The sequence below is a fragment of the Engystomops pustulosus genome, chromosome 2 (genome assembly GCF_040894005.1).
Source record: "Engystomops pustulosus chromosome 2, aEngPut4.maternal, whole genome shotgun sequence".
In the NCBI taxonomy this organism is placed as follows: domain Eukaryota; kingdom Metazoa; phylum Chordata; class Amphibia; order Anura; family Leptodactylidae; genus Engystomops; species Engystomops pustulosus.
The window spans coordinates 238,194,246-238,206,613 of NC_092412.1; the positions used below are offsets into that span (position 1 = coordinate 238,194,246).

At 45.6% G+C, this 12,368-nt stretch overlaps 1 protein-coding gene across 1 annotated transcript in view; it reads left to right on the forward strand.

The window, feature by feature from the left end:
* The first annotated feature begins 483 nt into the window (after positions 1-483).
* The window catches only part of LOC140119483 (multidrug resistance-associated protein 1-like), a 48,533-nt gene continuing 36,648 nt past the window's right edge, over positions 484-12,368 (forward strand). Inside the window, exons 1-5 of the mRNA XM_072138562.1 lie at positions 484-707; positions 3,142-3,203; positions 3,955-4,090; positions 5,045-5,172; positions 6,538-6,715. Of these exons, the coding sequence (XP_071994663.1) occupies positions 669-707; positions 3,142-3,203; positions 3,955-4,090; positions 5,045-5,172; positions 6,538-6,715 (543 nt within the window). The 5' untranslated portion in view covers positions 484-668. The remainder of the gene's footprint in view (positions 708-3,141; positions 3,204-3,954; positions 4,091-5,044; positions 5,173-6,537; positions 6,716-12,368) is intronic.

The window sequence follows — 12,368 nt, forward strand, 5'->3', positions numbered from 1 at the left end:
GAAAACAAGCCCCCATGTGTCTGTAAACCAATAAATAAAAAATATTGGGTTTTGAAATGTGGGAAGTGAAAATTTTAAAATGCCAAAACTAAACTACCTGCTCCTACAGGGGCTAAAAGAAGACCGCAGTCAGGTGTGAACAGAGACTTTATTGTGCGTTTGACCTTCACGTGGTCAACTGGCGGTCACATGTACAGAAAAGTAAATCACGCCGCCTCATCATTACATCTCTTATACAACCACTACAGCCTCTTCTGTGTCACCCAATTCTCAGCGATCAATGACAGGTAAAAGCAACGATATTTGCTTCATGTGATTGGTCGGATTTCAGCTACTCAGCCTTTTGATTGGTTGTTTATCATCGTCACAGTCGTTGCTATTGGCTGATCTCAGGGTCAGCGAGTTCGGTGACTTTTTGCGCCCCTCGCACGCTATTGGTTAGCTGTCATCCTTCTATCGCTCTGATTGGCTGCGGATTTGTTACTGTAAGGTGAATACACAAAGCCGGTATGAATGAGGGAGTGAGGCGCACAGTGAGCAGCAGGGGGCGCTGCGCCATGCACGGTGATGGGCAGAGGCTGCGGGCCGGGTCACGTGCCGCCGTGTGATGGACCCGGAGAGTGAGGAAGTGCTGCCGCCTGGATACTAGAGCCATAGTCACACACATCATGCTGAGGAGCTACCAGCGGCTGCGCGACCCCGGCCAGGTAACGTTACAGTGTGTCAGTGTCCTGCTGTGAGCATGCCACCACTTCTCTCATATGTGCACGAGTTGTATCTGATCCCGGGGAAAGTTGGGTGGCAGCTCAGATTTAGAGAGTTTGAGGTGCTCTATTCTCCTTATACTGGGGCAGATCTGTCATTCTGGGGTTCAGAAAAGTTGGGTGATGATTCGCAGCTAACACTACTGCATTAGATAGTGATGGGGGCACTTAAAGATCTTAGCTTAAAGTTTGGGGGTCATTTGCATTTGCACCCCCCAGCACCAGGGTATGAGAAGAGCGCCCCCTATAGCTATACACCTCCCTGTCACCATTAACAATACTATACGGACATAGATTCTTGTCTAGATGCCGTAGCCACTGACCTGGGTGCTACCTGCGGGTGTATAACAGGTGCCTGACTATCTTATAGTCTTCAAAAAACCCATTTAAGGTACTTTGTATGGGCTATAATACCCGCTATATGCGTCCTGGCTCCTGGCGGACACATTACTGGTTATATAGTGACCTCTGTGTTCTAGTTACTTTCTTATCAGTATAGTGATACATCTGGCAATCGGTGGCCGTTACATTTAAATTAAACATTTAAAAATTTGAAATAACTTTTTGTTGTTGTTGCTTCTTGGCAGTTATTTAAAGGTATACAGGCAGGCATACAAGATGGGGTCCATAGGTTTGTTCTTAAGTTGAATTTGTATGTAAGTCGAAACTGTATATTTTATAATTGTAGCTCCAGACAAAATTTTCTTTTGCCCCAGTGACAATTGGATTTTCCAAATTTTTTGCTGTAATGGGACCAAGGATTATCAATAAAGCTTCATTACAGACACCTTACAGCTGATCATTGCAGTCTGGGACTATAGTAACATCCAGAGAGCTTCACCAGAGGTCACAGTGGGCAGAGGGGTCCGTCTGTAACTATGGGTCGTCTGTAAGTTGGGTGTCCTTAAGTAGGGGACCTCCTGTAGTTACACATATTTATGTCCAAAATGCATTTTTCTGTATGTCCGTGTACACACCATGCAATTTTTTTTTTAAATGACATAGAGTAAAGTTTTTTTTTTAATTTTTAATCAAGTCATGTTGGAGAGCTCCCAGATTTTGTTCTATGGGAGTTATATGGTGTTACTAAACAGACAGATGATGGGAGTAGTAGTAATTTCGGATATGACTGCAGGTACTCGCATGCTCACGTTTTCTGGTTTATGCTTCTGAGTTATTTATTACTGCTGAAACATTAACACGTGTGCACTGTGGAGCTGAAGACCAGAAGTGGCTTTTACTCTGTAACTTTAAAGTTCTAAAAGTTATTAACCGCTGGTTGTCATCAAGGTTTAAAGGTGAATTAAGAGTTAATTCAAAGGGGTTTATCCAGCATAGAGTACGGTAGGTGATCAATATCAGATCTGGGGGGGGGGCTCTGATACTTGGGACCCCACCAATCAGCTTCTTCAAAACATAGAACTAGAAGAACAGCTCCGTTCTTTGTGCAGTGGTGGAGCTGTGGTACTGCAGGCATTGCAGATTTGCTGGTATTTAGGTTAATTAAAGGTGTTCTCCAGCCACATAAAGATAACGTGCTGATCAGTGGGAGTCCCAATGTTGGGTCCACAAGGATCATGAGAATGAGGGTCCGTTGTATACCTGCTTGCACCTGCACCTGGTGCTCTGTTCATCTCTATGACGCTGGCAGAGATAACCGAGCGCCGTCCTCTGCTACTTCCATCAATGCTATAGACCGTGAATGACATGAAAGTGCAAATGTCCCACCCACTGCTCCATTCAGTTGGGGCACAACAGACCCACTTCTCCTAATCCCTGGGGGTCCCACTTCTGACTTATGAGAACTTATGATAATGACTGGCATAAGGACCGCCTAGAAACTTGGGTCCGAGTAGTCACCTCTTGGGGTATATCCCAGTATATAGTTCAGATTGTATGTGACTCTAGGACACACCATGATGTTTTTTTTTCAAATCACTGCCTATTTTACTTATTTTTAGTTTTTTGCACCGTAATGATATTGGGTTACTAAATACAGGTCGTTAAACTAAAAATACAACTAAAATGCAGCTCAGAGTTTTTACTGACAATATGGTCGGAGACCATCCTGAGCTCACCGCCTGTGTCTGTCATCTGCCGCCTGTAACTACCAGAATCCAGTTCCTTAGAAATGCAGTCAATTGGAGTCTGACAGGATATCTGAGGGATAGGTCCTCACTAGTATATAGGTCACATGTGCTATGACCACAGCCCGGGGCAGATACAAATATGCAGTCGGATCGTATCCTGTCATATAAGATCAGGAAAATCAATGATATGAGTTGTAATTAGCCTTAGCCCCCCCCCCCTCCCTCATTATTAGATACATTTTTCTGTAATTATTACATTTACATTATTAAAGTTCTTGTATTTGCAGAATGAAAATCCAGAATACAGGGTTTCCTTCTTCAATAGGGTGACATATTCTTGGTATAGCAGGTACAGTATTTCTAATTATTGTGGTGATTTAAAAGAATAAAATGACATTTTTTTTGATAATTACAAAGAACCCTTGTTTTATGTCTTATGTGTTCAGCTTTTCGATGTGGGGTTGATGATGGATAGATGGAGGGAGATAGATAGATAGATAGATAGATAGATAGATAGATAGATAGATAGATGTTATCTCAGCTCTATTGATATGAATGGAGGTGAAGTGCAATACCACACTCAGACTATTGACAGGGGTGGCGCTGTTTATGGAAAACGCAGCCATGTAGTCATTTCTGTTCCAGGACAACCCCTTTCAGTTCACAGATGCAAAAGTTCTGCAGTAGGGCTCACCCTGCAAAAAAACAAGCCCTTATTATGCCACAAAATAAAAATTATATTGCTACCTGTGGTATGAAATGGTGCACATGGGTTAAATTAGTGTGCAAGATTATGTATTATGATTAGAATAATTTCATCATATGTTTTCCATTCATTTTTCAAAGGACCTCAAATAAAATGTATAGATAGAGATCTATTTCTTTTGTACTTATATCTACTATAGATTTTTGCATCTTAATAAATTAATGTTTAGGCAATTTCCTAATATTTTATGTAAACCAGGGCTGCAGGGTCCTAGTACCTGACGGACCAGTCTACCAGGCACCAGTATATATCAGCTGTTGGCTAAACTTGTCACTTAGGAGCGCAGTGTCCACACCTCGCACGTGTCATACATATACTATTCCTTTCTTTCCAGGATTATACAACTTGGCTACAAGAAACCATTAGAAAGAGAAGATCTCATTGAGCTGAATGAGGAAGACTCTTCTTCCAGCGTCATCCCAGTATTTGAAGAAAACTGGAGTAAGGAAAGCCATAAACAAAACAGAAAGGTGGGAATATTCTACTAATATGATGGGAGGGGAACTAATCTCACCTTAGATTGTAGAGACGTCCTTAAAGTAAATATCTGATCAGATCTGATTGAAAAATTAAGATTATAATTTTAATGTATCTTATTAGTGGCTTGAGCTTTTTATTTCTGATAAAAAGCTCCAAAACTTCTGCATATCCAGTGTTAAAGGGATTTAACACTTATTGTTATAAATCCATAGTATTTGAACTGCTGAAAGCCCCACCGATTACAAGAATGTAGGTCCCGTTCTCACTAACTGATGATGTCTCCATTTACAACTAGGGGAGCATCAGGAGTTGCTGAGCACAGCCATCAGTTACCTCCAGCTCTGCCATTCACTGCCTATGAATGACTTGGAGATACCCGAGCACTGATCTCTTCAGTTTCTGGCACTCTGATAGTATTGAATGGAATGGCAGGACGCTGCCTCTAAGTTAATGAGAATGGGACCTACCTTCTCTTGAACTGTGGGGGTCCCAGCAGCCGGACCACACTAATCAGATTGTTATGTCCTATCCTGTGATTAGGGGAAAACCATAATATTCAGTACAACAGCATTGAATTATAACACACTGCTCTCAGACACCACAAGGGGGAGCTCATGTTCTTACTGTATACAATACCTAATAAAAAACATATTTTGCACAAACAGAAAGTTATATTTTTGTATTTACAGTGAACCCATTGATCAGCATCATGGGGGAGATTTAGGGGCGCCACCAAAAGATAGCTGACATTCACTCTGCTCCCCCTCAGCAAAAAAAAAATGCAGGTTTTTCAAAGTTACACAGGCACTGGTTGGGAGCCCCCCCCTTCACTGGCTGCTGCGCCCCTCTCCGCCGCCTCCACACACGCACATTATTTCGCCCTGAGTGTCTTTCATATTGCTTTTTGCACTGTAAGTAGCATTTTCCTTGGTCTCTCCTGCCAGGATGCTGGGTCCAGGAAGGCGTCCTTGGTGCGGGCTTTGTGGAGCACCTTCAAGTACTCGCTCATCCAAGTGGCCCTCATGAAAGTAGTTGCTGATGTCCTGGCGTTTACAAGCCCTCAGATATTGAAGTGAGTAAAATGCTTAGTACATTGCATATTTTCTAAGGAATTGTGGGTAAGAGATTAATAAGGGGGCAAGAGAATAGGACAACTAAGGCTAAGTTCACATTACCATCAGAGTTCCCATTATTTATCGTGTATTGATTTACTATTTGTGTCTATTTTTGTGATGGAAAAACTGATGTAAAAAAAAACTGACGCTGTTTCCAACTATCCGTCTCTCATTGTGTTCAATGTAAAAATGATAATATCCGTTCAGTTTTTTTACAAACGGAAAAGAATGTACTGCATACATAGCGGATGACATAAAATTTACACTGATTGGATTTTTAATTGATACATTAAACCTCCGCTCTTTTTTTTTAACCAAGGTTTGAATAGTAGTGTGAACGGAGCCTAAGACGAGCGTCTTGTCTTTGTCTGGAGGACAAGTCCTGTCCTGTAATTCATAAACACCCCATTGATTGGACTGTGTGCAATGCTTTATTGTACCTGTGGTGGCGCTGTGGGGATATTACACACTTACTACCCATTTGCCCTACACATTACTGCTTATGTTTGGGGTGCCCAGCATTAGGACACTACTAGACAATTTTAACCCCTTAAAAGGGAATTAACATGACCAAATAATCACTGCGAGACCCTATACTGACAATGGGTCACCTGACTGGCACCTTTGCCCCCCGCCTCTCCCGCTGACATACTTGCAGCTTAGCAGCCACCTGCAAAGACATCAGGCAAACAGCCAGGGGAGAAAGATGCCTGACACTAATCCAGTCCAGAAGTGGTGGTTCTGATCAAAGCTGGTGCCATATCCAAGAACACATTGGGGCACATTTACTTACCCGGTCCAGTCGCGATCCAGCGGCGCGTTCTCTGCTCTGGATTCGGGTCCGGCCGGGATTTATGAATGTAGTTCCTCCGCCGTCCACCAGGTGGCGCTGCTGCGCTGAAAGTCATCTCATCGCGCCGGAATGCACCACCTCGGACCAGGTGAAGGTAAGGGCTCCCCAAGCGACACTTTTTCGGTTTTTAAATGCGGCGGTTTTTCCGAATACGTCGGGTTTTCGTTCGGCCACGCCCCCCGATTTCCGTCGCGCGCATGCCGGCGCCGATGCGCCACAATCCGATCGCGTGCGCCACAATCACGGGGCAATTCAGGTACAATCGGCGCAAATCGGAAATATTCGGGTAACACGTCGGGAAAACGCGAATCGGGCCCTTAGTAAATGACCCCCATTGTCTGAGGTCATTACATTTACTCATTTATCTGAGACGTCTCTGTGCGCTGTGCTTTACACTGCAGCTCTTCTTGATGGGTTTATCTGCTATTTATTAGAATAACGTTGTCATTTATGCTTAAATGATTTCCAGGAAGATGATAGCGTTCTGTGAGGACCGCTCGGAGGCGCTCAGCTCCGGATACCTGTTGGCCCTGGCACTTTTTGGGGTCACCATCCTGCAGACGATTCTCCTCCAGCTTTACCAACGATTCAATATGCTGACTGCGGTGAAGATAAAAACCGCCATCAATGGGATCATCTATAAGAAGGTAGTTTGTAGTTCTGTATTGCATGATTGTGCCCATTAACGATCCATATGGGAAATTCTCCAGTAAGGGCTCATTCACACAAACCTAATGGAGACCGATATGTGGCTGCACTATTTGTGGACGGATAACGGTCCCCATTGACGCCTATGGCTCCAGGTCACTGTGCAATGTGCACATGTTGTCTCACCGCACCGTGACCGTGCACAGAGGTATATAGGACACATTCTATATTACGCCGTGTTACGGCGACCACACTATGCTGCTCTATGGAGAGGGGAGGGGTGAGCGCTGCTCCTCTCCAGCGCCTACGGCCGGGTGACCACTCGTTCGTGTGAATGTGCCCTAAGAGGTTGTCTCTGGGAAGGATCCAGGCATTCAGCTATTCCCAGGAGCTGTAGGTAAGGAGACACAGGGAAAACAAAGCCTAGAAACTTCCGATGTTGTCCTAGAGATTTCCTCCTGCTCGCTGATTGTGTTTTTTTCCACATACTGAATGAATTTCTGTGTTGGAAGTTCACCTGTTTGCCCATCTCATGTTCCAACAGTCTAAGGTCAGATACGCACGAAAATTGTGCATGTGCTGCCCATATTTTGCACTTAGTTCAATATTTATTAATCAAGCAGTGCCAACCATTGTCTATTAATGGACCATGTAACAGATCTGTTAAAAAGTTGAGCATGAATTAGCCGGAGCCATTCTTCACGGATCACTCATTGGGGAACTCCCTATTGCAATTAATCATCTCCCCTTCACGTCGGTGTGAAGTTGAGGGGATGTCCCATGGCGGAGTGGTCCAGCACGATATTCCTGCCCCACATGTGCGCATTAGCTATAGCCTGCGACCATATCTGAAGGATCGCAGGTTAATAGCGCAATTCTACAGAATTGTATGTCGCCACGACTGGCTACTGGAAACCCCCTTATGTATCCGGAGAGGTGGGGCTTACATCATATGGTAGGGCATGAAGCACTCCAGAATATGCAATTTCATCATTAAGGGTTAAAGTGGAGAAGAGTAACAAGAGATGAGCAGGCTCCGTGGTATTAACCCTTGGATTGCCTTGTGTATTGCGCTCTGCTGTGGTTCAGCGGGTTCAGAGTGACACGCCTGTAGTGTGACTCAGGCCTCAGTGTGTAACCCGCACCTCCGATAGTCACCACCGAGATTAATTATTAATGTTGTTTGGCTTTGACCAATGTGATTTTAAGCAATGGGCTTGGCTCGAGGAATTTCTGATTACAGTTTAGCACCGAGACCTAATTGTAAGTCTCTGAGCCGCCGTGGAGCTGGAGCCGGAGTTGTCCAAATTTGAATAGGGATGTATTTTCAACTTGTTCCATATGGGCTCTCACGGAGCACCTATGTCTGGTCTATGTTATACTCTGCATAGTGCATGTGCTGCAGAGAAGAAGGGGCCGCAGCATTGGCCTATAGCGTTGTAGATGTCTAATGGCAGGTCGGCTGCAGCGGTCACATGCTGAACGTATAAAAGATCTTTCTACAGATGCCAATCTATATGGCAGGGAGTGTGTACAGAGCTGTAATACAGCTGCTGCCATGATGCATAATACGGCCGTCCAGAGTATCATTAGGATAGGTGATCATTACCAGGTCAATAGGGTCCAACAAATATTACCCCCCCTCCCCCCCCCCCCATTGATGAGCTGCTGCACAGTGTACGGGTCTAGAAGCAGACTGACTGCTCACTATTTTGGACAACCCCTATAGTTAAGCTCTTTATTTTTTTGTTTTTACTAGGACCCATATAAAGCCACATGATAGATATTATCCTTAATCTCCAGGCCAAATGCAGAAGTAGTCACAAGTGCTGCCTTCACCCACTGATTCATACTGCGCTGATGTCCCAGCACCCATTCCTACATAGAAAACTTGTAGGATTGCATTGTACTGCGCTCCTTCTATAGGATGACATTGTACTGTGCTCCTTCCATAGGATGACATTGTACTGCGCTCCTTCCATAGGATGACATTGTACTGCGCTCCTTCCATAGGATGACATTGTACTGGGCTCCTTCCATAGGATGACATTGTACTGTGCTCCTTCCATAGGATGACATTGTACTGCTCTCCTTCCATAGGATGACATTGTACTGCGCTCCTTCCATAGGATGACATTGTACTGCGCTCCTTCCATAGGATGACATTGTACTGCGCTCCTTCCATAGGATGACATTATACTGCGCTCTTTCCATAGGATGACATTGTACTGCGCTCCTTCCATAGGATGACATTGTACTGCGCTCCTTCCATAGGATGACATTGTACTGCGCTCCTTCCATAGGATGACATTGTACTGCGCTCCTTCCATAGGATGACTTTGTGCTGCGCTCCTTCCATAGCATGACTTTGTGCTACGCTCCTTTCATAGGATGACATTGTGCTGCGCTCCTTTCATAGGATGAGATTGTGCTGCGCTCCTTTCATAGGATGACATTGTACTGCGCTCCTTCCATAGGATGACATTGTACTGCGCTCCTTCCATAGGATGACATTGTACTGCGCTCCTTCCATAGGATGACATTGTACTGCGCTCCTTCCATAGCATGACATTGTACTGCGCTCCTTCCATAGCATGACTTTGTGCTGCGCTCCTTTCATAGGATGACATTGTGCTGCGCTCCTTTCATAGGATGACATTGTGCTGCGCTCCTTTCATAGGATGACATTGTGCTGCGCTCCTTTCATAGGATGACATTGTACTGCGCTCCTTCAATGGGGCGGCGTTGTGCTGCGCTCCTTCCATAGGATGACATTGTACTTCGCTCCTTCCATAGGATGACATTGTACTGTGCTCCATCCATAGGATGGCATTGTACTGCGCTCCTTCCATAGGATGACATTGTACTGCGCTCCTTCCATAGCATGACTTTGTGCTGCGCTCCTTCCATAGCATGACTTTGTGCTGCGCTCCTTTCATAGGATGACATTGTGCTGCGCTCCTTTCATAGGATGACATTGTACTGCGCTCCTTCCATAGGATGACATTGTACTGCGCTCCTTCCATAGGATGACATTGTACTGCGCTCCTTCCATAGGATGACATTGTACTGCGCTCCTTCCATAGCATGACTTTGTGCTGCGCTCCTTCCATAGCATGACTTTGTGCTGTGCTCCTTTCATAGGATGACATTGTGCTGCGCTCCTTCCATAGCATGACTTTGTGCTGCGCTCCTTTCATAGGATGACATTGTGCTGCACTCCTTTCATAGGATGACATTGTACTGCGCTCCTTCAATGGGGCGGCGTTGTGCTGCGCTCCTTCCATAGGATGACATTGTACTTCGCTCCTTCCATAGGATGACATTGTACTGTGCTCCATCCATAGGATGACATTGTACTGCGCTCCTTCCATAGGATGACATTGTACTGCGCTCCTTCCATAGGATGACATTGTACTGCGCTCCTTCCATAGGATGACATTGTACTGTGCTCCTTCCATAGGATGACATTGTACTGCGCTCCTTCCATAGGATGACATTGTACTGCGCTCCTTCCATAGGATGACATTGTACTGCGCTCCTTCCATAGGATGACATTGTACTGCGCTCCTTCCATAGGATGACATTGTACTGCGCTCCTTCCATAGGATGACATTGTACTGCGCTCCTTCCATAGGATGACATTGTACTGCGCTCCTTCCATAGGATGACATTGTACTGCGCTCCTTCCATAGCATGACTTTGTGCTGCGCTCCTTCCATAGCATGACTTTGTGCTGCGCTCCTTTCATAGGATGACATTGTGCTGCGCTCCTGTCATAGGATGACATTGTGCTGCGCTCCTTCCATAGGATGACATTGTACTGCGCTCCTTCCATAGGATGACATTGTACTGCGCTCCTTCCATAGGATGACATTGTACTGCGCTCCTTCCATAGCATGACTTTGTGCTGCGCTCCTTTCATAGGATGACATTGTGCTGCGCTCCTTTCATAGGATGACATTGTACTGCGCTCCTTCAATGGGGCGGCGTTGTGCTGCGCTCCTTTCATAGGATGACATTGTACTGCGCTCCTTTAATGGGGCGGCGTTGTGCTGCGCTCCTTCCATAGGATGACATTGTACTTCGCTCCTTCCATAGGATGACATTGTACTGTGCTCCATCCATAGGATGACATTGTACTGCGCTCCTTCCATAGGATGACATTGTACTGCGCTCCTTCCATAGAATGACATTGTACTGCGCTCCTTCCATAGGATGACATTGTACTGTGCTCCTTCCATAGGATGACATTGTACTGCGCTCCTTCCATAGGATGACATTGTACTGCGCTCCTTCCATAGGATGACATTGTACTGTGCTCCTTCCATAGGATGACATTGTACTGCGCTCCTTCCATAGGATGACATTGTACTGCGCTCCTTCCATAGGATGACATTGTACTGCGCTCCTTCCATAGGATGACATTGTACTGCGCTCCTTCCATAGCATGACTTTGTGCTGCGCTCCTTCCATAGCATGACTTTGTGCTGCGCTCCTTCCATAGCATGACTTTGTGCTGCGCTCCTTTCATAGGATGACATTGTGCTGCGCTCCTTTCATAGGATGACATTGTACTGCGCTCCTTCAATGGGGCGGCGTTGTGCTGCGCTCCTTCCATAGGATGACATTGTGCTTCGCTCCTTCCATAGGATGACATTGTACTGTGCTCCATCCATAGGATGACATTGTACTGCGCTCCTTCCATAGGATGACATTGTACTGTGCTCCTTCCATAGGATGACATTGTACTGCGCTCCTTCCATAGGATGACATTGTACTGTGCTCCTTCCATAGGATGACATTGTACTGCGCTCCTTCCATAGGATGACATTGTACTGCGCTCCTTCCATAGGATGACATGGTACTGCGCTCCTTCCATAGCATGACTTTGTGCTGCGCTCCTTCCATAGCATGACTTTGTGCTGCGCTCCTTTCATAGGATGACATTGTGCTGCGCTCCTTTCATAGGATGACATTGTACTGCGCTCCTTCCATAGGATGACATTGTACTGCGCTCCTTCCATAGGATGACATTGTACTGCGCTCCTTCCATAGGATGACATTGTACTGCGCTCCTTCCATAGGATGACATTGTGCTGCGCTCCTTCCATAGCATGACTTTGTGCTGCGCTCCTTCCATAGCATGACTTTTTGCTGCGCTCCTTTCATAGGATGACATTGTGCTGCGCTCCTGTCATAGGATGACATTGTACTGCGCTCCTTCCATAGCATGACTTTGTGCTGCGCTCCTTTCATAGGATGACATTGTGCTGCGCTCCTTTCATAGGATGACATTGTACTGCGCTCCTTCAATGGGGCGGCGTTGTGCTGCGCTCCTTCCATAGGATGACATTGTACTTCGCTCCTTCCATAGGATGACATTGTACTGTGCTCCATCCATAGGATGACATTGTACTGCGCTCCATCCATAGGATGACATTGTACTGCGCTCCTTCCATAGGATGACATTGTACTGCGCTCCTTCCATAGGATGACATTGTACTGCGCTCCTTCCATAGGATGACATTGTACTGTGCTCCTTCCATAGGATGACATTGTACTGCGCTCCTTCCATAGGATGACATTGTACTGCGCTCCTTCCATAGGATGACATTGTACTGCGCTCCTTCCATAGGATGACATTGTACT